At 37.3% G+C, this 26925-nt stretch overlaps 1 protein-coding gene across 8 annotated transcripts in view; it reads right to left on the bottom strand.

Moving 5' to 3' along the window:
- The window catches only part of RERE (arginine-glutamic acid dipeptide repeats), a 392196-nt gene that overhangs the window by 142763 nt on the left and 222508 nt on the right, over positions 1-26925 (bottom strand). For all 8 annotated transcript variants that reach the window (XM_053920116.2, XM_045190485.3, XM_045190486.3 and 5 more), the window contains 3 exons: positions 10668-10773; positions 9221-9317; positions 1468-1572 (listed from right to left, as the gene is read on the bottom strand). In XM_053920116.2, the coding sequence (XP_053776091.1) occupies positions 1468-1572; positions 9221-9317; positions 10668-10773 (308 nt within the window). The remainder of the gene's footprint in view (positions 1-1467; positions 1573-9220; positions 9318-10667; positions 10774-26925) is intronic.

Below are 26925 nucleotides of genomic sequence, written 5' to 3'. Positions count from 1 at the left end.
TGTTGCTTTTTCAAGTGAGAGACAAAGAATATCCTCCCATCGTACACCTCACTAACATTTTAAAACAAATGGGAAGTATCACTCTGGATGATTGCCAACAACATACAATGAAAATGAGACAGGAAATTGTGAGTTTCTAGCTTACATAGATTAAGTGATATAGCACTTTTAATAAGCATTCAGCAAAAGCAGTTGCATAACCCAAACCAGGAAAACATAATTTAGTTGGTTGTGAAAAACCTAAGAACCAAACATTTAAAATACAAAAGCAATTTAGTCAATTCACTAATACCATCTAGCTTGTGCAATATGACAACTATTTATCAAAGAGTTAAATGTGACACCACTGAAATAACAGACTCCTTTGTATCTAGACAAAAATCCAAGTTCAAGTGTTCCACAGTTCATCTGGGCAACAGGAAGGAAGACATGACAGGGCAATCAATACATGCACATGTAGAATAAACATTTCAAAATATAAGATGATTTTGAAATATTACCATTGGTCAGTCTCTTTGTCATTGGAACAGGGCAAACTTTGACAAAGAAAATAAAAGCTCAAATTCACTATTTTCTAAAGCCAAAAAAGGTGATCATTACACTACTATCATTACAGCTGTTGTGTAGTATTCTTATAGAGACACTAATATATATATGAAGCTTTATGCAGCCTCTTACAACCACAGCAAAGGAATATGTTGCCTTTTATTGACCCTAGGTTGATTGTCTTAACAGCAACATTCTCAATTTACATGTAATTTCTCAGCATGTAAGAACTTTCTCAGCATGTAAGAAAAGGTTTTCACTAAGCAATTACCCATCTCCCTATTATATTTAATGCAGTTCGTCAACTTACTTTCTTGAGCTAAGCATCTTTTATTGCTTTCTAAATCCTTATATTCATAGATTATGTCTTGGGTGTCCCAAGCATAGACTACTTGATCACCTGCTAACATTCTTTTTTTTTTTGTCCTTAATAAAAAATAAATAGTTCTACCTATTATATAGATCTTACCAAGAACTGGATCTTACCAACAGCCCTACTAGAGATACTTCAGTGAGTGTTCCTGGGGTTTTGCTGAATGAACAAAACAAATGACTAACCAAAGAACTTTCCATAAAGTCCTAGTGTTTTCAATATGGTATCATGGAAGGTGTGACAAAACGTAATAACCTGCTAATTCATAATGAGTTTAAAACACAGATCAAATAAACAAGTCTTTGTCTTGCCCTCTCTAAACTCAAATTTTCCCATGTTTCCTTTCTTTTCTTTTTATAATAGGAAGACACCAAAGACATTAATTACAACTCCTGCCAAAGAGGCTTACTATATAGGCTTTTGGGGACTTTTTATTTTTTAATGTTGCTAGTATATTCCCAGATATGTGTACACACACACACACACACACACACACAGAGTGAGAAAAGCAAACGTTCTCACTGAGTGAGCCCAAGTGACTCACTTACCTTGTCTCAGGGTTGTAGCCTAATATGTAGAAAAATGAATCCACTCGGGCTTTAAACTCTCTAGCAGCAAATATGTCAGAAAAATGAGAGATGTTACATTTCCCTCTGAAAATAAACAAACAAAAATACATTAGTAATACCTCTATTGCTTTGCAAACCAAAATACTATTGGAGGGGTAGGGGTGGGAGAAGATACAACTAAATCCACATCACTCTAAGAACATGCAGAATATAGCTACAAACTCCACAATTATCTGTTAAGAAAATTGGGAGTTCCCAAAAGAAGAAAATGCCCAGTATTATATATATTTTTGTTTCACGACTGCTTCAACCTACAACTTTACAACTTAATTGCTTTTTAAATTTTTATTTAATGAGTTTTTGAGAGAGAGATGTCAGCTTGTTGTTCCACTTATTTATGCATTCATTGGTTGATGCTTGTATGTGCCCTGACCAGGGACTGAACCTGCAACCTTGGCATATTGGGACAACACTCTAACCAAGTGAGCTACCTGGCCAGGCCTTAACTGCTTTGATCTCAACATTTTAGTAATAGAGTAAAATTAAACCACAAAGAGAAACTGAGGGCAGGACTGATGAAAGGATATTAAACCAGAAATGATAAGGGAAAGTTAAAACTACAGTTAAATTATAAAAAATATCTGTCTAAAACCCTTCTACATCATCAAAGCAAAATGGGCCTTTTCTTCCTGCTACCTTATGACAGGCAAAATATATAACTGATACATTTTTTTCTCTTTTAACATACAAGAAATAAACTGACTTGAAAATTAAAACAGAGCAATTTTAACTTTTTAAATATGTAGATGAGTTCTAATATACAAACAACAACTTTCAATTTTTAAGTAACATTAAATGATTGTAAATTGGAAACACTTTCCCACGGGAAATCTTGTAAAAGTAGGTTCCCAAGTTCATCTACCAACAAAAGTTTAAACCACATATTGCTGAAAACTCTCCAGCACTGCACAACTCCTTAAGCTGTTTTTCCATGCACCAAATGTAAATGTCAGCAACATTATACCATGCAGTAGGGTTTACCTTTCTACAAGCACAAGCATATGCACATACACATGCACACGTGGGTGTGTACATGTTGGGGTAATTTCCTAGAAGGTAGGGAAGGTTTATTTCCTAGAAGGCAGGAAGATTTTAAGAACTTCAACTTGCTTGTGGTCACAGAAGTTAAATTTCATGCCAAATAGAAGCTAAAGGCTGTGGTTAAAGTAGATGAACTTGGCACATCAAGAGCGCACCAGGATCCTTCCTGGAATGTGACCTCCTACTGCTTGACCAGGCATTCCACTCCCATAGGACTCCATGAGTTGGACGTTAACAACATACACTACAGCTAATGGCCAAGGCGTTAGTGAAAGAAACTGGCTGAGGGATATCCACATGGACATGAACATTCATTCACTTCCTGCCAAGAAATGAAAAGGCAATGTCCTCCTTTCTCACAGGGCTCAAGTAACTGTGACCAAAGCCTCAGTAATGGGCAGGAGCTAAGATGGGCTCTAACAATTGCTACTTTTAAAATTAAATAAAAATTCCATTGATTTGGCCCTGGCTGGTATGGCTCAATGGACTGAGTGCCAGCCTGTGAACCAAAGGGTTGCAGGTTCGATTCCCAGTCAGGGCACATGACTGGGTTGCAGGCCAGGTCCCCAGTAGGGGGCACGTGAGAGGCAGCCACGCATTGATGTTTCTCTCCCTTTCTTTCTCTCCCCCTTTCCTTCTGTTAATAAATAAATAAAATCTTTAAAAAAAATTCTATTGATTTGTTAAAGTTCCTTTGGGAAGTACCGATTAGAAGATAATGCAGGGCAATAGAGCACTTGAAATATGGGTAGCACAATTAAGGAGAAATAAATTTTAAATTTTATTTAATTTTGTTTTAATCCTCACTCGAGTATGTTTGTTGATTGCGGGGGGGGGGGGCATAGAAAAGGGACAGGAAGGGAGGGGGAGGGAAGAGAGAGAGACATCAATGTGAGAGAGAAACAGAGATTAGCTGCCTCCTGTACATGCTCCGACCAAGGATTAAACTCACAACCTAGGTGTATGTCCTTTTGGTGTATGAGACAAACACTCCAACCAATTTTATTTCTTCTTAATTAGTATATATTTAAAGAGCTACATGTAACTAATAGCTACCATATTGAACAGCACAGATTTATACATTTTCATCACTGCACAAAGTTCTATTGTAAGCACAAGATACAATTAAAGAAAATATGGACCAGGCATCAACTTGTCAGGCACAGGACCTATATCCCTCCAGTATTTAGCTGGAATTAAGAAAAAGTGGGTTAAGATCACTTTTACAGATGAAGAATGAACTCACTCTACAACTTACTACCCATCTATGTGAAGTGATTTAGTCCCTGAAGACAAGAAAAAGTAGGGATAAAAATACCTACTATATCTATCTCATAAAAATGTCAAGATCATATAAGAAGCATATGAAAAAGTCTATGAAACTTTGTATACTATTCAGTGCTATGTAAAATAAGTTGTTTTCACTATCATTGTCCATTACTAAAGGAAAGTGATTATTCTTTTATTATTCTTTGTTATTGTTTAAATTCATGTATACCCTTAAAGTTGAATAATTAGTTGATGTATTAATTAAAAATCTAAAAACCCTACTAACCCATAATTCTTAACACAGGCATTAGAAAGTAAGTATGTTTAAGAGAGAGTTTCTCAGTCTCAGACTGCTGACACTTTGGTGTCAGGGGCTGTCCTGTATTTAGCAGCGTTCCTGACCTCTACCTGACAGCACCCCCCCCCCAGACACCATTGTGACAATCAAAGTATCTGAAATGATCGCCAAATGTTCTCTGGGGAGGACCATGTGACTGGTTTACAGAAAGACAAAAGTGGTAGGAATAGAAAGATATCATCTGATAAGTAACTATAAAGCTGTAATAAATGTGACTATCTACCATTAATTTTGTACATTACTTTTATAGCCTGTTAATCGGCTGATTCTTTGGTAATTGATATATTTTAACCATTGGTTCTCTGAGATTTTCCAGATATGCTGTTACTCGCAAAAAAAAAAAAAGTTTTACTTCTTTACCCTTTTTTAAACACCTAATTGCACTGTACCTCTAAGACAATGGGGAAGTAGTGGGCATCCTTGCTTTGTTCCTGATCCCAGTGGAAATGTCTCTCGGGTATTCCCATTAAATATGATACTAGCTTTAGAAATTACCATATCATAATCATACTCTTTAGAGACAGGGTTTTTCCCTTAGCTTTATTAACATGACAAATGATATTAACAGAGTCTTTAATAGTAACCTACCTTTGCATTCTTGAAATAAATCTCAGTTAGTCATGTATTTTTTAATGATATTAGCATTTTTACAAGAATTCAATTAATTAGATCTGAGATCTGATCCTGGCTGTCCATAACAAAGTAAAGTGATAAGTTAATTTGGGATGAAGAGATCAGAAGCTCTAAATAGTTAGTTTAGGGTTTCTTGGCCCTGTACTTCCAGAAAATATACTCTAAAACATATTCCTTAATATAAATTCCTAATAAGGTGATAGCTTATAACCTGGCCTATTTTAAGATTCCCCCCCCCCCAAAACAATTGCTTGAAGTAGGAAGAAGATAATTAGAAAGTTGGAAAAGAGCCCTCAAGCTCTGAAGACATTTAGCTCTCCCATGGTGCCCCCACAATCAGTACTGGGAAACGCACTGTTACAGCTGGCACAGGTCAGTTCACAGTCTGCTCCAAATCAATCACTCCAGATCCTGTGACCATCAATAAGACATTATCTTTGGGTAAAAAAAGTAACATAGCAAACAAGCCTCAAGCTATACTTTTTATTTAGTTGAATAAAGTGTATCTGTTCATTCTCAGAACAGGTTTACCTACTCATTCTTGGGGCAACTGAAGATGGGTCCTTGAGCTAAACTCTACCCCCCACACCTGCAACAGTCTGTGTAGCCAATTAATCCACTCAATAAGCCACAGAAAACTAAAATAAATGGATGCTAAGTAATTGTAACATCAGTAACTGGATATAGAATTACATTTAATTTCACTTTTTCTTTTCTTCCTTTTATGCTTTTAAGAACCCAATTCAGATTCAATGAGCATAAGCACTACTCATGCTATTGAGTGTGAGATACTCTGTGAGAGACCTGCTTACACACCTTATCTTACTGAATATAGACACGGAAGATGGGTGTCCAGAAGATGTGTGCTTGGTGCAGGGTTCTGTCACTTAATCCTGTGACCTTGAATAAGTTTGTCAAAAGAATGGCTCAAAGGTTAACAAACTTGGCCTTGGTCACAAAACTATGTGGCAGAGCCAGGATTCAAACTGAAGTCTAATTTCAATATGACACTTTGATATAATACCAGGGTCAACCAAAACCACTTACCTGGAAATAAAAAAAAACTCAAAAATACTCTACTCAAGATACTAGCTTTACTATATGATTACTGCCAAATATAATGAAGAAAAGAAACAGCTGTAGAAACTTAGCTTGAAAGGTAGGCATGAGGGCAGCCCAGGCAAGAATTCAGAGAAGCAGCAGAGCAGCAATATAGGACCTCAACGCAGGTTTCTAAACTGTGAAGATCCTACACTATCTTTTGGAAATAAAACTACTTTGGGTACAGAAATGCTACAATCTCAATTTCCACAGAAAAGTCTGCAGAGGAATTCTGCTTTCCTTTTGCTTGATGATGGCCAAAGCACAAAGTTTTCTCTCCTTAAAACCTAAACCCAGCACCACCCTGAAAGAGAGAGTTCTACACAGCTTTCCTCCTGAGTGAATGGCATGGGCAGAGTCCCCTCAGAGCTACTGTGAGCCCAATGAATCCACAGAGCTGAGCACTTTGATCTTTGAGAAGAACGGTGCTAAGCACTAATACTATCGGTCTTTTTCTTTCCTTTTTCTTTTCTGTCCTCCATGGTTTTTTTTCCCGTTATAGTCATTTGATCCTCTTTCATGTGCCTATGGATTATTTGTCTCTCTTTCAAAATTGAAATTATTTTTGGCAACTCTGCTTTATATCTATGGAGAATGAAAAAAAATCTAAGGATAAACGGTAAAGGAAAATTGGAAAGAAAAGCTTAATTCTCCCCGCTCCTATATTTTAAAATTAAAGTAATCTAGTCCTGGCTGGTGTGGTTTAATGGATTCAGTGCTGGCCTGCAAAATCAGAGGGTAACCAGTTAGATTCCCAGTCAGGGCACATGCGTGGGTTGTGGGCCAGGTCCCCAGTCGGAGGCATGCAAGAGGTAACCACACACTGATGTTTCTCTCCCTCTCTTTCTCCTTCCCTTCCCCTCTCTCTAAAATAAATAAGTAAAATCTTCAATTAAAAAAAAACCTTAAAGTAATCTAACTTTGGTGAAGGGAAAAGGTATACTAGAGATTCCTAGGGGCACTACCATTCAATTCTTCTTCTACTGGAGATGATCTTACAGTGAGCACTCTGCCACGGAGAACCAGGCAAGACTACTATGCAGCAAGACCCACAGAGATGGGCTCCAGATGTGGGCAAATGTCAAACGTCCACAGATATTTACTGAGCACCTACTAGGCCAGATCTTTCAGTAATTATGTGACCACTTTCATCGGGTTTATTAAAAAAGAAAAAATAATTGTTAAGTGACATAAGAGATGTCTATTTGAAACTAACATAATCAAATTTAAAATGACAGCATTATAAAACCACTTTATAGCCCTTTAAAGAAAATACCACAGGAGAAACAAACTAATCAGTAAGGGTCTAGCCATATACACAGTGAAAAGTAGATAAGGAATTTCCACTTTAGCACTCCAGCCCTTAGTAGGTGGTGGCGGGACAGTGACCCATACAATGACACATCTCCAGAAATACATCTCATTATAAAAAATCATTTATTCATCTGGGTCCAGCTGGAATTATCTGAGACAACTAGTTCTTCTAGAAATGCTAATGTAGTATAAAAAGACTCTACAAATCTGAATACCTTGTGAAAAACATTCAAATATAGTCATTTTAATTCATTATATGAAAACCTGTTGAATAACCAGAGTTAAATATCTCATGTACTTATTTAACTCCAACTCTAAACTGCTTGAAATCATTTATCTCAACTAATGAAACAAGATGGGAAGAGCAGGGAAAAGCATGCAAAGCAGGATAAGAAGTAATCCCAGGATCAAGGTACTTGTCTTAGCTAACAATGTAATGGTTTCATCAATCTAGCCAACCTTCCATTAACTTGCTTTTGTTCAGCATGTGAGTTTAAGATCCATAAGCCACTGCCACAAAGACATAAAAAGCTTGTGGGAATCATGAAAGAAGTTTATAAATCATCACAGGAATTCTGCAAATTTATCTATAAAGTCCTATAGGAAGCCCACTCTAAGCACGCACACTTCTTCCCCTATACAGGGTTTCACAAACTATGGTCCACACGCTAAATCTGGCCCGGCACCTGTTTTTGTAGAGTCCAAGAAGCATGAATTGCTTTTAAATTTTTAAATGGCAAAAAAAGAAATCAAAAGAAAAATAATACACTTCTTGAGAGGTGAAAATTAAATGAAATTCAGGTTTCAGTGTCCATAAACAAAGTTCCATTGGAGCACAGACACCTCATTCATGTCGTCTGTGGCTTTTGAGCTACAACGACTAAGGTGAGAAGTTGCAACAGAGACCTTATGAAAGATTATCTGCCCCCAAAATTTACCAGAACCTGCCCTATATTAAAAGTTGCTACAAATTTGCCTTGAAATAATAGGCTTTTGCTATGTAGCTTTGCACAAGAGACTCCAGATGGTTTTAGCGAACACCATCTGAGCAACAAAATAGAGAAATTATTGTATCTCATTGTAATTTTAAGCTAAAAGCCAGCATATCCCTGTAGCCTTTTGAAAAAAACATGTACTTTAACAAATATAGTAGTTCTTCCATCACTTTATTATTTCCAATGACGAAACTTATTACTTGCCTTACTTCCTCTATCACTTAAGAAGCCCAAAGTCTTCCACTTATACACAAAATAGGCTAGAATATATGTGTATCCTTTTCTTGAAAGGCAGAGAAGAAAGAAAATACCAGAGGGCACAAAGCAGGGGTTCGTGGTCACTTTTTGGCCTAATTACCTAAGACATTAAGAAGAGCTTGCAATGCTACCTTCTGTCTCAGAATGAAGTCTTCAGTATGTTCTCCCTACCCCAAGCTTTTTAGTGGAAAATTATTCATACGTACAGAGAATTGAATGACCAAGTCATTGAAAATCCTATAAACTTTTCCTAGATTAATAATTAATAACATGCTCGATTACATAATGCCATATTTGTTTCTTCCATTTCTTTACCTGTGTTATTTTTGGGTACTGACTGAATCCTTAGGTAATAATCTGCAGAGTATCATAACACTTTGCCCTAAACACTTTAGCAGGGGTACCAGGACAATAATTTTCAAGGAAATATAGATAAAAAAAACTATAGAGAGGATATAAAAAAATGAAATAGAAAAAAAAATCCTCCCTTTCCCCTCCCCGCCAACACATTAGTGAAAATACAGGTAACCTCTGAAACCCCAATAACATGTAGAGTTATTAACACTGGAATGTTAGCCTCTGGAGACCACAGGAATAATCTGATGAATATCATGATTATCAAAACACATCAGGATAGCTTAGCCTCTCTGCCTCCCTAGCTCGGTGACTTCTCCACAGGAATGGCCACGCCTCTGGCACTTACCTGAGGGCAGCAGCATGGTAGGTGTCTACGTAATCAGAAATGAAGAGCTCTCGGTTCTTGATAACTGGGTCTGTAATGACAAGTTCTCTTCCAGAGTCTGTCAAAAAATTAATTCATTAAGAAGATATTAAAATTGAGTTTCCCAAAACAATTAGGAAAATTTTGCAAACTTTTTCTTTCAGGGTTACCTCCCACTAAAGAAAGCAAAATAAATAACTAGGCCTAGACAGCAAAACAGAGAAGAGGAATAACGTGTAATAGGAATAACAGAAACAAAGTATGCTGTTGGACGTGTTTTGTACCCTTTACTGAAGTCCCACAGTTTGCTGGAATGCATTAAGAGCAAAATTGTTTAGAAAAGGAAAAATGGGAAGAAACAACTATCACATTTTAGCAATCTGTAAACTGCTAAATATTTAGTTATCCTGCTCATCTGATTTTTTTATTGCTAAATAGTCCAGGATGGAGTGAAATCACAGTTTCCACTGAGAAGAATGACCAAGTTACCATTTTTAATAACAAACTATATACTTTAACTGCTTTGAGAATTTTTATAGCTTCAAAGAAAAAAACTAGTAAGAATGAAAGAACATTATTCTATCACTCTTCAAAACTATTTTTGATGAGTTTATTGAATTAAAACCTATCACCACCAGCAATGCGAAGAGCAAAGAGCACAGACATCAAAGAGAGAGCCAAGTCCCTGCTCAGCGGCTACCACTTAGAAGATCTGTGGCCTTGGCAACTTCCTCAGCAACTCTAAGCCTCAATTTCCTCATCTGGAAGTGGGGAGTGACATATAACTAATGGGCAACAAATGTGAATCAGGCCTCACACCCTCAAAAATCAATAAAAAGGAACTATTATATATCTGAACAAATATCATGTATATTTTATGTACATATCTCATGTGTTAATAAAGTTACTTCTAGAAACTATAATACCAAAGGAAGAAAAAAATTAAGAGATGCTCTGAACAACCTTCCTATTGTTCTAAAAGTCAAGAGGCAAGCTGAACTCCAAAATATTCAGGAAAGCTTTGCTTTGAAAACTGAAGTTCAAAACTCTGAATACAGAGAAGTTCAATAATACAGACTGTTGAAAGAGGAAAGAAATAAAATACAATTCTGTAGGGCTTTAAGTATTATTAGTTCTCATTAGGTGAGAAAAGAAATAAAAAATGAAATTACTGTCATTTTCAAAGACCAACTATGCCAAGTTTAAGAGGAAAACACCATTAGTACATGCTCAGGTTGCTTCTTTTTTAAGGCAAAAAATAATGGGAGGACTCAGCAAAAATTGAACACTCCAGTAATGTCCTTATTTATATGACACTTTTTTAGGAAATTTTTTTCATAGTAGTTATCTCCATTTAATGAATGTGTTTGGAAAGAACGTTGCCCAGAGCTAAGGAAGTGTAAGAAGCAAACCAGAAGGGCGTATTTACCATTTTCGTTATGTCGATCCTGAACCAAATGCTGATACACAGAATCTGGAACTTCAGACTGACGGTAGTACCATTTGACGTTCATGAGTAGGTGGTCCCTCTTACTCTGAAAAGGAAAATCTAACAGCATTAGGAACAGGATTTCAGGTGCCCAGAGCTGCATACCATACCCATGAACAAAAGCCCCTGGAAACAGATGAACAGGCAGAGAGGGAGACACACAATTACTACCAGGACCACAAAAATACGCAAGTCAATTATGAGTCAAATTTTATTTTTTCTAAATCCCAGCCACAGTAGCCCTCTGACCAGATCCCTAAAAGTTGCTCATTTGGGGAAACAAAGGAGACCAAACTTGAATCTATAAACCTCCCCAGTTTGATTAATTCATTCAATGTTACATATTTTTATTTGGTATTAGCTACACAGTACTACATAAATATATCCTACCTGAATTTTTAATTATTTTGGTGAATATTCATCAACAATGTTATTTATAAATATTTGTAAACACTGTGAAGCCATTGAAGGCAGTAAGTTAGAAAGAACTTACCCAACAAGGCATGGCACAAAGTCCTCTCTCCAGAGTTTGCCAACCCAGACTGAGCTACATCCTCCCCGCACTTGACTGCTACACTTAATTTGCATTATTGTTATATGGCAGACTAATAGAGCAAGCTACCAGTGCTGATGAAAGCACCCTGAGTCTATGGAGCACGGACCCTGTCTTACTTCGACTTTCCACACACAAAAAAGTTACTGCTCTGGTTTATCTGTACCTAGATTTATGACTCCTAAGATTAGGCTTCACACAGGCAGTGGAAAGCCTACTGGACTTTCTATGCCATTCTACTCAATAACCAGGGAGTGGCAGCATTGCATTAAAAAACCCTCCAGACTCTTAATTCCATTTATACAACACAACAGAGGTAGATTCAAAGTAAACAGAAGTTTTAAACAGATTTAAGTAACTGAAATAGACACCATCTTCCTAAGTAGATCAGAAATTTGGTTAAATACTAAACATCTACAAAGGGAGGTAGTAAGTCGTTTCCCAGGGCACTAAATTAAAACTAGGTAATCCAGGATCCTAGTCCTGTCTATAATCACTATAGGGTGACCTTAGTGGAGTCACCAAGCCATGTGACAAGTGAAGGGACAGAACAAGATGATTTCTATGGTCGCTTCCATCTTACACGCTTCTGCTTAGATCTCTTCCTCAGACAAAAGCAAGGAGATAAAAGGGGGTTAGGGGTGTTTTCTCTACATCAACATACTGGCATTAGCTAAAATTACCATTCTAAAAAAGTTTTCCAAATTAAAATGTTACGTTCTATGGAAGCTGACTGCTGTGCACTGAGGAACAACAAAAGGCAGCACAGAGTAAATCCCCTCTCTCCCAGTAAGGGCTACCAAAGCCACCTCAGACAGACACAGGGGTGCGGCTCAAATGTCAACCAAAGGAAATGTCCATCTTCTTCCCACTATTCAGTAGTCAAAGATTCTGCTCAAAATCATAGCAAGTTAAAGGCATAAGTGAGCTTGGAGATCATTTGATTCAACACATACCACCTGGGTTTGAATCATGGCTTTGCAACTAAGCTTGTGACTTAGGGGAAATGACTTTTCCAAGTCTCAATTTTCTCATGCGTAAAATGAGGAAGAAAAAATAATAGTCTCTAAGAGGATTAAATAAATGAATATAAGTAGAGTGGATTGGTTCTCAATGTATGTTGGATATTACTACCACTGTTTTACAGATGGAAAGAGGCATGAAGCTATTAAGAGGCGGCTTATAAATTTGCTTCTCTCCAATTCAAAAGCATGCTAGTAATAGCAATACAAAAACAAATCATGTAGCAAATTAGGCGGAAGTATCTTCACTTTTGCAACAATTTGAGAAGCATATCAAGTATTTCTGAAAAATATGCCTCATTATTGACTAGAGATATAATTGTACGATTGCATAAAGGTCAGAGTGGTTATAAATGACACATTTTAAACAGAATGTGGTGAGAAGCTTCCTATGTGAAGGCACCCTGGGGTATATTTCTGAATACAGAGAAGAGCCCACTGGGAAGTAAATAATTTCTCACTATTTTACCTTTAAAGAGAGGAGAAGGAGATTGATTTTGATTGATTCCAGGTGGTTGGAAACCACCAAACAGGAGCACCTCCAATCTGCTTTGTTTCACAGGAGTGGTAGTTCCGTGCAAAAAAGGGGGAAACAGCTGATTTGGGGTTAAGTTATGGATTATTCCACATCCCTGGCCCGGACTTCTTTGAAATGGGAGATTATGTAAATTTAAGGAAATAAAGTTTTAACAGACTACAAACCCATCCATCCCCACCTGGGTTTAGAAAAAAGCTGTCCTGATGGTGGGTGGCTGGTAGCAGAGGATTTCTAGAGCTTTGAATGTCAGCCAACAGGTTGAGAATTAATGAATTAAAAAGTCAAAACTGAAATTAAACATTCAGATTGCTATAAGGAACAAAGGTAAACTAGGGAGAAGGAAAGGCAATCGAGACAGAAAAAGCAAACAGGAGGCTACTGTTGAAGGAATACTGTTGAAGGAATCATTTTTATCTACAGCGTAAAACAGCCATCCCAAATACAAGATCCAAGTCGGAGATCTTCCATGATTATTAATATAGTACTTTCAATGATTTAAACAGCCAATCCGAGTCTTTCCTAGGACCAGTCTTATTATCATCCTCTTAAAAACTGTTTTAACATAACATTAAAAAGATAAAGGAAGCACAGGGAGGTGGGGGCAGGAGAGAACGGATAGGTGTTCAGAAATTACCAACAAGACAGATTTGGAGATTCCTTTACTCAACAGGGAGGAGGCCCCAAACTAGAATGGGAACAGCAATCATTTTAAATTCACCTGCATTACAGAGTAAAGACCTTCTTAGCCCCACAAATCATCTACCAGGTCTTGGCAGGTAGCATCAGGGCTCCCATAGACCTTCAAACAGGCCACTCGAGTCCCTCTACTGTTATCAAATGTGACAGAGACCAGGCCAAAGACAACCTAACCAGGATATGAAGATGGATACCATCAAATGAACAACCTCGCAAAGCACATTTTTAACTGCTTCTTGAGATTTTACATTTCAAATAATGGAAGATCTAGATTCAGATTCAGGTGAAATCAGATCAAATTTGTTTTATAAAGCCCGAATAGCCAATAAGATTTTTCCAGAAACTTAGAAAGTAGAAGTGACTAACATCTGCATACTGTATGGCTTAAGAATATATCTTTTGAAGAAACTTTTCATTCACTTCCACAAGATGGTCGCACCAAGGTTCACAGTGATAAGTATTAGAGGTTTACTGCAATATTCAGAAACGTCTACACAAACTCTGCATTGTAGTTAGGACACTGCAGTGAGCCTGCAGAGGGGAAACATCTACTTGAGACGTCTGTATCAGAGGATGATCGTTACTCAACTTTGTGGATAAACACTAGAACTGACTGAAATGAATCAGAATGAAATCAGGTAGAAAATATCTTGTAATATTTCAAGCCACTACCCTACTTCTATAACGTAAGACACCTGGAATGTAAGATTTTTTAATCTATATATAACTACAGCTTCATCTACAGCTTTATAGCCATTACAGTTCAAAATGCCAGAAAAGCATTATAGGAAAACCTAAGTGCCTCCAGGCCAGCCAGGTCCACCCATCTGAGTTCTGCTCTGACTCGGGTGCCAGGGGATCAGGGGAGATGCCTAGGTGCTGCTCCAGACAGTCTTTCTCAAGGAGGTGAAAGGGTTCTGAGTATCTCCTAGAAATAAACACACTGTCATGCACAAATCTCCCTAGTGTACTGAGGCATTAAGTAAATACTTTGTTTCCTTTAAGAGGTGAACACAAATAAATTTCTTACTGCCATTGAGTAAACAAAGTAGCCATTCTTGTTTTGTACTAAAATGCCCTTCTTCCATCCAGCATTCTCAGGTTAAGGATGTAAGTAGGCCTGAAAGAACACCACTGGCAGGAGTCACCACTTACCCACACCTCCCAAGGTGATCACCTGAACTGTGAAAAAACTATGATTGCAACACCTCTCCCATCTGGGGGCCACACCGTGAGTTTCTAACAGAATCCTGTTTAGTGGTGTGATGGTTAACTGTATGTGTCACCTGACTTCACTAAGAGATGCCCAGATAACTGGTACACTATTTTTGGGTCTGTCTGTAGGGGTATCTCTGGAAGAGATGAGAATTTGACTCAGCACACTGAGTAAGGACATCTGCCCTCAGATGTGGGTAGGCATCATCCCATCTGTTGGGGGCCCAAATGGAACACAAAGGGGAAGAAAGGGCAAATTCCTTCATTCTTGAGCTGGGATATCCATCTTTTCCTGCCATCAGACATTGGAGCTCCTGGTTCTCAGGCCTTCCAACTCAGGGACTTGTATCCGTGGCCCCCTCAGTTCTCAGGTCTACACACTTGAATGAATTATATCACCTGCTTTTCTGGTTTTCCAGCTTGGAGAGGGCAAATTATGGAACTTCCCAGCCTCCATAACCTCACGAGACAATTCCTATCAATTCCTTTACACGCACACACAGACACACACACACATCTCCCATTGGTTCTGTTTCTTTTAAGAACCCTGACTAATACAAGTGGCTATTTATCACTTTTTGGCATTTGCAAGTGGACAAAACCTGGCACTACACAGGGATCTATTCTGAATAAGCATAACGGATTATTTCTTTAAAGATGAATAAATAAATGAAAGAAAGAGAAACAAGCCCTATCCATTTGACCAAGCTGCTTACTGCCTTGCAGCACTAGAATCAAGGTTACAGATCATTTTTCAAACCTGTGGCACTCAATCCAAAAAAACTGCTTTCAAGAGACTGCATCAGTATCTGGGTCTGAAAGAGGACTTAAATCACCTTGTATCAGATGGTGATGCAACAAGGTGGAACTCTGGGAGGGCAGATAACTTTTAACAGTGTTTACAACCAAAATGTACAAATAACTGGTTACACACAAATCCCCAGAAAGATGGTGAAAGTAACAATGTGCTGAAGCACAGGCTCTGATGATCAGAAATAATTTTCAAAATCATGCTTCTTGATGATGTTTCATTTATTCGACAAAGTCCTGCTTTTTGGTTAATTGTCTTTACAGTTTACTCTGGACAAAATTCAATGGGTATTTTGGGAGAACCAAGAAGGTGCATGGAAACGAAATTATCTCAACTGCCCACTATGGAGTCAAGACTTAACTATGGCATATCCTACCTAGGATTACATTGTGTCTGAAAGATAAAATTTTCAGACAACTAATTCCAGTATTTGCAATGGAGAGACCAAAGTTGAGTACAGGGATAGCCTTGAGAAAACTACTTCTTGGCCTCTCTTGTCAGATAAAACCCAAGGTCACTAGGATACCTCTGCTGTCCTTGTAATCTTAAGCTGAGTAAGATTTATGTCACACACAGATAAGCTATATTTAAAAGGGGCCTTATTAGATGGGGACAGATATACCAACCCAAAGAACATTCCTATAATTCTCCACATGTATCTTGTTGATGTACACATCCTGACAAAATACTGAATGTCAGATTCGGGATTTAAATGATCCCGAAGTGCTATTGAGGGCCAGGTTAGGAAGCTGAAATTTCACGGATAAATTAAGACCCTATACTTGGGTCCCCAAAATCTGTTGCTAGAAACCAACATAAACCCACCTAGAGCCAGTATTCACAGCTATGGTTATATCTGGTAAATCCATAACCACAACTTTTCTGTTTGGCCCAAAAGATTTTCCCCGTAAAGGAAGAGAAAAATAGCTATTTGTAGGCAGCACCACAAGAAATTGCCAAATCTTCCTCAATTTCTACTAAATGGAATGAACATTCCATTGATTTTTTTAAAACCAAACCCAAATACTATGAAGTTTGACTTTTTTGCAATACTTCTGGCTGCTATTTAGTAATAGTCACAGCAGTTCCACTAATTCTGGAGGAGTTAATGACTTCTGGAGGAGGTAATGTTACACATGGCATGGCCGGAAAAGTTAGCTCCACACACATCAAGGACAGGGTCAGAGGCAGCAGCAGTAGTAAAAAGGAAGTAGAAGAAAAAGGCGGGGGTTGGGGGGAGACTGAGTTGTCTGTGTACTTCCAAAATTCTCTGGAAGTTTCACAAATTAAACTACCACACTATTTCAAAAATATAAATTATTAACTTATGATTAAAGATACATCACACATATTTGACTATTAAAAGTTGATGAAATATCTTAAAAAGATTTCATTGAGTCAACATGTGATTTACAGAAGTCGTTCTCAAATGTGCTACACTCACAACTCCTTACTCTCTTCCCAATTACTGAGGAGAACAAAGAACTTGTTTGTGTGGCTTTTGACTTGTCGATATTTACTATATTGGAAAATAACTTTTTTAACTTTAAAGATTTTTACTAACTCATTTAACAATAACCCCACTACATGTTAACATAAATAATTACAACAGGTAACTATAATTTTTTTAAAAAGAAAATTTAGAAAATGAGTAATACTTATGTTTTTACAAACTTCTTTTATGGTTGACTTAAGAAAACATTCTGATTCTGCTTTTCAATCTGTTGAGATATATCACACATCATTTAGCCTTTATATAATCCCACTGCAACTTGTGAGAGAATGAGAGTGAAAAAAGGCAAACGATGTCCTGGTGAACTATAAAGGTAGGCTGACCCTGCAGACCCAAGGGTGATGCTTGAGAACAGCGGGCTCTGTGAGACAGAGTAAACAAGCTTCCTAAAGGGTCCCGGATGCCATCCCTCCCTGACTCTGGCAGTTTCCACAATGTTCCCCATGTTCCCCAAACAGAACCATGACTGGGGATTTTAAAGCACATATTCATTCAGAAGTGAGATAGTGTTTTAAAAATAGACTTTATTTTTATTTATACATTAGACATTTCAGTAGTGAACAGGAAGTTAAGTTCTTGTTAAGCAGAATAAAATCTAGATAAGAAGCCTCTTACATCAATTTAAGGTATTTTTCTTCCTAAAATTTGAGCTCATGATAGAGAAATACTTAAAGCTTGCTCAATGTCTACCTATTTAGTGAGTGTAGACCCATTTAATAGGTATGCAGGGAGCAGAAAGCATACACCCAGAAAATAGTCAGCTCGGTAACTTTCAGCAATCTGCAATTCTAGGCAACTCTGTAGCCATTTCAAAACAGTACTGCTTCCTACCTGAGACAACTGGCAACATGAAACAACATCAACTTTAAAGGAAAAAAAAGACATTCGGCTTACAATACTATATTGAATCATCATCTTTTATGAAGATGAGCGTATCTATTTTATGTGAATCCATAAATATTCCTCTCTTTCTAGGTGGTAACCCTTTTATACCATTGCTTTCTGACTTATACTGCAAAACTGTACAGCTGGAAACACAGTAAAATAATATACCTTTTAGCAGCACGAAGATTTTTAGAATTAAATAAATATTTGCACTTTTAAGGAGTACTAATACAGATTTGGAAATTATTTATTTAAATAAAATCAGCCTGCATAATAACAGGAATCCAACTATAGCTAGCAAACACTTTCAACTTGCCAATAAACATTCAAATAAGTTTAGTTAAAAGGGGGGTGGGCAGTAGTAACCTTGAGAGATTTACATTTTCCTATTTCATTCTTATGTAAACTAGTCTGTCTTGTTTTAAAATATCTTATTTATTCTACTCTCCTTTTGACTTATACCAAAACAAAGGCTGTAACCTTTAAAACCTGTTAGTCTATTTATAACTGTTCCATCTACAACCATTTTTCTAACACAAACATGCCCTGGTAGCTTATCTCAGTCCACATGCCAGACAACAAAGGCCCAGGTCTGCTGGAGAGGAGGAGAAAGGGAAAGCAGGAAATGAGAAGGCTTAGCTAATCCCCAGATAATCGATCAGTGTATTCAGTCAAGTGTGAGCTGAGCTGGGAAATGCTGCTTTGAAAAGAAAGAAAACTCAAAGAGCATATGGCCAGAGCCACAATTCACTTTAAAATAGGTTAATTTTTGTCAAAAAGATTTCCCATCACATTCAAGCACTAATATAATGTATATAAATGTTAACATCTTTTGAAAGAAAACCCTTTTCTTTAGAATCCTTCATCCTCTATACTGTTTCAGAAATCAGTTTTAACTTTGGACTTTTTTGTTGTCTTGTCATCTCATCATTCCCCTCACCCCCTAAATCAGCTTTACTGAGGTATAACTTATACACAGTAAAATTAACCTATTTACAATTTCAATTAGTTTGACAAACGTGTTGTGTAACTACCATCACAATCCAGATAGGGGGCATTTCCATTCCCACAGAAAGACTAACTGCTTTTAGAACTGATGAATCTGCTCTCTGCTGAAAAGGTTTTTGTGCCAGTGAATGCTACAAAAACAACCTTCTAATCTAAATTCCTTCCATTTTAACACGCGGGCTAAGTGAATGTGGAAAAAAACAACTATCAACTGAGACACTTTTTCCTCCTAACTAGTGCTGGGGACAACAATTCCATGCTCCTTAAAACCAAAGAATTTGCTAGATAAAAAACTTCTGGGCTGAGACCATGTCATCCCCTAAAATCCCAGAATACAGACAACAGTCATAGTGATTAAGAGCTATGAAAATAAAATTTAAAAATAATTTCAAGTTAGTTTTACAGTATACTTTCCTCAAATCATGTACATGCCAACATTTAATGAGCTTCTATGAGCTGTCACACATTGTTCTGGAGATGGGCACTGAGGGCCCAGGAGATGAAAGGACAGGTTAAGTCCCACCCTTGACAGCATTTACATTCACTGGAGGCACAGACCCTTTGCAACCTCTCCACCACTGAAACAGTTATACGCTTAAAAAAAAAAAAAAAAAAGAAAAGAAAAATTGCCATGAGCCACAAAATCTGCCTCTGGTTAATCACAGGATCCTGGAACATTTTTTACATTGTTTAGTCTCGCTGGGTACTATTTTCCTTAAAACCAGAAGTCTTCTCAAAGGCACCTGAGGATGGCAGGAAAACATGTGCTGTGACTTGACTGCTTCAGATGGACAGCGAAGGGTCTACACAAGCTCGATAAATACATGCGCCAATTTCTCCATCTACCCCAACAAGGCTCTGTCTCTCAGCTAAAACGGAGCTCTGTTCACGAAAATCCCGAAGGTTCTCCTACCTTCTTTATCTGTACCAGTTTTCTTTTTCAATTTTATTATGAAACATCTCACAGGCAGAAAGGTATACAACTAACATAACTATACACCAAACATAGTTTTAGGAATAAAACATTAAAACCTGCACACACACCTGCACATTGCTCCTAGACAGGTCTCTCTACTCTCCCACTCCACCAAATAACCTTAAATTTACCGTGATACATTCAGTATTGTTTGGCAGTTTTACCCTTTACATAAATGACATCACATTCTTTTGGTTCTCCTGCACTCTACTTTGTTTATTCAGTATTATGCTTCCATGATTCATTCATGCCTTGCTTCATTCATTTTAAATATTATTACCTCTATGTACAACTTATTCATAAATTTTCCTGTTGATAAACATTTGGCTTATTTCCAATTTTTCACTATTACAACCAAGGCTGCTAATAAGCTTTCCTATTCCTGTTTGTGCAAGTCTGTTTAAGGCACATACAATGTTTCTATTCAAATTATCTAAATACTCTGAATGTTTGGGCTGCATGTAGCTAAATTCTCAAATTTATTAGTATAACATTGTTCATATCCTTCTGATACACTGTTAGTGCCTGCAGGATCTATAGTGCTATCCCAATTTTATTCTTCATTTTGGTAACTTGATGCCATTTTCTTTTTTATCTTTAACATTGTTGTAGGAACTTAACAGTTTTAGTCATTTCATCTTTTTGTAGGAACATCTTTTTCTTGTTTGGTTGCTTTCTTCTCTCTTAATACTTAATAAAGTTCCTTCTGAAAAGCCAAATCTGTCTCAGAAGTATGGAACAAAAACAAGGAAAGGCTGTCCACTTTTTTGTTCTAATTTTACCTCAAGCCAGAAGTTTAAAAGGAGATAGATTACAGAGTAAAGATGTAGCACTCGTAAGGAAACCAAAGGGAGAAAATCTAAAAAAACCACAATTTTTAATGTTGATTATCTTTAATGTATTTTTCCTTGTTAATTCATTAATTTGAGCTCTTATCTTCATTATTCCCTTCCTTTTCTCAGATTTAAGTTCTTTTATAATTTCTTAATATAGATATTTAGACAATTTCATCCAGACTTTATTTTCCTATATATATTTAAGGTTAAAAATTTACCTTTGAGCATAGTGTTAGCTATAACCTATAAAATGTGATGTCATAGTTTCATTAATCATTCATTGCAAAATATTTTCTAATTGCCACTGTGATTTCTTATTTGACCCACAGACTATTAAAAATTTATCACTTTATTGCACACGTTTGTGGATATTACAAGAAATCTTTCTTTCTTTGTTTTCTAGCTTAATTTAATTCCACTTGGTCAGAAAACAATCTGTATTACTTCAATCCTCTAAAACATGTTAAGACTTACTAACATAGCCATTTCTGATAAATATCCCATATGTACCTAAAAAATGTGTATTCTTTAGTTGTTGAGTGTAGTGGTCTATGTATAAGTAACTCAAAATTTTTCATTGTGTTGTTCAATACTCTATATCCTTACTGATTTGTAATTTACTAGGTGCTCAATTACTGAAGTTTTTAAATCTTTCTTATTGTAAAATCTTTCTTATTGTCCATCAACAGTTTAGAATTGTTGTATGTCCATGTAATGCATTACACACAGCAATTAAACAAATTACTGCAACATAGAAAAACACGGATTCATCTCACACACAATATGCTGAGCCAAAGAAACCAGATACAGATAAATGCATACTGCATAGTACACTTTACATATAAATTTCAAAGGCAGGCAGAACTAATCTATGCCTTAAGAGCTCACAGCTGTGATTAACATGGGACTAGTGACTGGGAGAAGGCACGAAGTTGGGTTTCTGAAGTGCTTATAGCATTTTATTTTTTAATTTTTTTTTTTTGCATTTTATGAGTAGAACTTCCATAGAGTATTTTATCTAGTAAACTATATAGAAATGTATTGAGCTGTATATTTATAATTTTTATTCATTCGTGTACATATTAGATTTCAATAAAGATTTTTACAACTTTACAAGTTAAAGTCTAATACGCAAAAACCAAAATTTACACACTTATATGTTTAACATATCTAGGGAAAGATATAAGAAAACTGGTAACAGTGGTTGCCTCTAAGGAGAAATGTGGAACAGTCTGTTATGTCAGAAAAGAAGAATGTGCTCACAGACTGACCAGGATATGTGAAAGACACACAGAAACCAGCCTGAAAGTGCTCCCGCTGGCCAAATCTGGAACAATTTGAAAATCAAAATATGTGATAATAATGGGTTATAACCCACCCAATAAAATAGGAAACCATACATCTATGTTGATGTACATAAAAGAATAAATTGTACAGTTACTGAAGAACAGGACATTTTCATAGTCACAAGGCACCTTTCCACATAAGAATAATTATAAAGGATTAAAAAGTAACTTTACAGTACAGAAGCCTGGTAGACCCAATCTTAATCAGGTGATCAAAGTGAACGCCAATAACAGAACAAACAGAAAGAGAGTAATATGCCTGCAATCAGACACAAGGAGAGGATCCCTAATCCAGTAATGAGGGAACACCATACAAATACAAATTGAGGAACATTCTACAAAATAACTGGTCTGTAGATCTTCAAAAATACCAAAGTCATAAAAGTCAAGGAAGACAGAATAAATGTTCCAAATTGAAGAGGACTAAAGAAACATGACAACTAAATACAACACAAAATGAAAAACTGCCTGAAAGTGTATAGGATGTGAGTAATAATGTATCAATGCTAATTTTGACATATGACTGCTGAATTGTGGGTTATATTAAAAAAGTCTTGTCAGTAAGATACACACATTCAAGTGTCAAGAGGCCTCATTTGGTAATTTATTCTCAAATGATTCAGGAAAAACAGTTCTTTGTATTATATTTGCAAATTTTCTATAATATTAGGTTTGATTAGATAAAAGATTGGGGAAATGAATTTTAATTCCAATTTAAAGGTATATAATCATAGGCATTGATCACTAAAAATGATTCTGATAAATTATTAGACTCAGAGCTGGCTACTACAATAAGTAAAAATAAAGTGACAAGTGATGGTAAGGATAAATGTCAGTCAGTTAAGAATTACTTTTAGGAATTTAATCTATAATAAAGATGGCATTTCAAAATAGTAGAGAGAGACAGTTTATCATTTAATCACTGTTGAGATTACTGGTATGTCATCTGGAAAAAAATAAAGTTGCACCCATATCTTACACTTTATACCAAAATAAACTGGAAACAAAAAGGACAAAGATTGAAATGTGAAAAATAAAACCACAGTGAGAAAAACACAAATTAAAGTTACCCCAATAATATATTGTTCAGATTGATGGATATCAAAGTTGATTAACACTCTGATGGCTGGGCTGTGGGGACAGAGACTCTCATTACTTTTTACACACAAACTGATAAAACCCTTATGGAGGGCAAATGGACAATACACATGAAAGTTATACATATATTCACCTGTTTCTCCAGCAATACCACTGACGGCAATTTATTTTACACATACATTTGCATACTCATAAAATAATATGAGTAAGTTGAATATGAATAATGACCATTAATGGAGAATTAAGTAAATTATGGAACATTTACACAATGGAATATTATGTAGGTGTGTGTGTGTATAATATTTTAAGAGATCGAGTTTTCCTTTTTTTTTTTAAGATTTTATTTATAGATTGAGAACCAAGATGGCGGCGTAGGTGGACACACTGCGCCTCCTCGCACAACCAGAGCTGACAGAAAATCGAACGGCAAGGGGGTCCAACACCAAGGAAATAAAAAATAAACATTCGTCCAGACCAGTAGGAGGGGCGGAGACAGACACCGGGGTGGAGAGGACTCGTGTGGCCATGGCGGGACCAAGACTGGCGGAGTGTGGGACAAACGGGGCAGGCAGTCTGACCACTAGCAGACCCTGTGGCCCCGCATTCGCGCACAGATAAACCGGACAAACGGCAGGGAGCGAAGCAGACTGCGCAACCCAGGGCTCCAGTGAGGGGAAATAAAGCCTCAAACCTCTGATTGAAAATGCCCGTGGGGGTTGGGGCAGCAGCAGGAGAGACTCCCAGCCTCATGGGAGAGGTGGCTGGAGAGACCCACAGGGGCCTGGAGTGTGCACAAGCCCACCCACTCGGGAACCAGCACCAGAGGGGCCCAGTTTGATTGTGGGTGGCGGAGTGGAAGATTGAGATCCGGAGGAGAGTGAAGTGGGCGCCACTGCTCCCTCTCGGCCCCTCCCCCGTGTACAGTGTCACAGGGCAGTGACCAGCGTTACCCCGCCCCGGTGAACACATAAGGCTCCGCCCCTTAAAGTAACAGACACACCAAGACAAAAAAAAAAGGCCCAAATGACAGAACACTTCCAAGCTCCAGAAAAAATACAACTAAGCGAGGAAGAGATAGCCAACCTATCGGATGCACAGTTCAAAACACTGGTTATCAAGATGCTCACAGAATTGGTTGAATCTGTTCGAAAACCAGATGAAAAAATGAAGCCTATGCTAAGAGAAACAAAGGAAAATGTACAGGGAACCAATAGTGATGCGAAGGAAACTGGGACTCAAATCAACGGTGTGGATCAGAAGGAAGAAAGAAACATCCAACCAGAAAAGAATGAAGAAACAAGAACTTGGAAAAATGAGGAGAGGCTTAGGAACCTCCAGGACATCTTGAAACGTTCCAACATTCGAATTATAGGGGTGCCAGAAGGAGAAGAGGAAGAACAAAAAATTGAAAACTTATTTGAACAAATAACGAAGGAGAACTTCCCCAGTCTGGCAAAGGAAACAGACTTCCAGGAAGTCCAGGAAGCTCAGAGAGTCCCAAAGAAGCTGGACCCAAGGAGGAACACACCAAGGCACATCATAATTACATTACCCAAGATTAAACACAAGGACCTACATCCAAGATTACTGTATCCAGCAAAGCTATCATTTAGAATGGAAGGGAAGATAAAGTGCTTCTCAGATAAGGTCAAGTTAAAGAAGTTCATCATCACCAAGCCCTTATTATATGAAATATTAAAGGGACTTACCTAAGAAAAAGAAAATAAAAAATTGGAACAGTAAAAATGACAGCAAACTCACAGTTATTAACGACCGCACGTAAAACAAAAACAAGAGCAAACTAGGCAAACAACTAGAACAGGAACAGAACTATAGAGATGGAGATCACATGGAGGGTTGTCAATAGGGGAGTGCGAGGAGGGGGGAAAGGTACAGAGAATAAGTAGCATAGATGGTAAGTGGAAAATAGACAGGGGGAGGGTAAGAATAGTGTAGGAAATGTAGAAGCCAAAGAACTTACAAGTATGACCCATGGACATGAACTATAGGAGGGGAATGTGGGAGGGAGGGGGTGGGCAGGATGGAGTGGAGTAAGGGGGGGGGGAGAATGGGACAACTGTAATAGCATAATCAATAAATATATTTAAAAAAAGATTTTATTTATAGACAGAGGGGAAGGGAGGGAGAAAGAGAGGGAGAGAAACATCAATGTGTAGTTGCCTGTTGTGTGCCCCCTACTGGGGACCTGGCCCACAACCCAGACATGTGCCCCGACTGGGAAATGAACAGGTGACTCTTTGGTTCACAGGCCAGCACTCAACCTACTGAGCCACACCAGCCAGGGTGGTATATATATATTTTTAAGGGGGAGAGAAAATTTCCTCTGTACCAATATAGAAAGATATCCAACATATATTCTTTTTTTATTTTTTAAATAAGGTTTTTTTTTTGTTTTTAACATACGTTCATTGTTAAGAGCAAGCTATAGAACAGTGCACATAATTTGATAGCTGTTAACATTTGCCTGTATACTGCCTTGGAAGAGTACATATGGAATGTAATAATGATTATCTACATGGGATGAGGTATAAAGAAAAGAACACAGACAAATAAAAGCCCAGGGGTGGGAGGCAGACTTTTCAGTCCATCTTTTAATACTTTCTGATTTTTAAATCATGTAAATGTATTACCTATTCAAACACATTTTTCTTTTTTTAAGTCACAGGTCTTTTCTTTCTCTCTCTCTCCCCCTCCTCCCTCTCTCTTTCCCTCTCTCCCCTGGCATCTTCTGCAGTTTTCTTCTTCATATTGCTAGGCTTCACTGGATCACAGACAGTGTCCAACTAACAGAGTTGGCATAGGCACCAACCAGATTGTTAGAGAATAAAATGAACAAGAACAAGTCTATTTAATTATAGCTGTCCCTGACAACAATCAGGTATGAAGTCTTTTACACTTTTAAGACTTTTAAGACTGGTAAGGCAAGTAAATATAAAGCAGTCAAGCGTGTCCTCAACTACTTACAGAAGACATAGTCACATACATACTCCTTTTCCCCCATACATGCCATACCATCCTAATACAGACCCCCTCACATCAAAAGTGCTCACCTTCACAGTGTTGCTGAAATTAACGAGGCACAGAGCCCTTAATCATGAAATCTAAAGTCTCTCATTGAGTATAAGGTGTTCCATTCAATGCTACCTTATAAAAACAGCCATAAAATGAAAACAAAGCACTACTACCTCCTGTTCATCCTGTAATACACCATCGCAGCTGTGTACACACTTAAAAAGGGAAGAAAGATGTCATTAATAAGATGTAATTGAAACCTTTCCTGAAAGAAGGCAATGAGCACTATCTTTTATCATAACAATTTTTGTCTATGTTCACTATTTCCACAAACTCTTCTTTGATTACAGGTTATGTCTTTTCCAAGATGACTATTTGGCAGCAAGCTGCTGACAAAGTACTGACGGCAGCCCTTACACACAGCCTTGTTAGCACTGCTACTGCAGCACTGCACACATGGCACGGCAAATCACACACTCAATGTCATGCACAATAACCAAACAGTTACCTAACAACTAGGGGTATTACAAATGCACTGACCTAATCTCTGATAATTAAATTCCATTATGGTTTCTACCTTCAAACCTAAAGGTAGCAACACTGAAATCGAGTGCCATCCACAGTTCCCTGAGATTTGCCATGAAATGTCACTTATACAGTTCATATCC

Source organism: Desmodus rotundus, chromosome 3 (genome assembly GCF_022682495.2).
Source record: "Desmodus rotundus isolate HL8 chromosome 3, HLdesRot8A.1, whole genome shotgun sequence".
Lineage (NCBI taxonomy): Eukaryota > Metazoa > Chordata > Mammalia > Chiroptera > Phyllostomidae > Desmodus > Desmodus rotundus.
The sequence above is the reverse complement of the archived record's forward strand: the minus strand, read 5'-3'. Positions and strand labels throughout refer to the sequence as shown.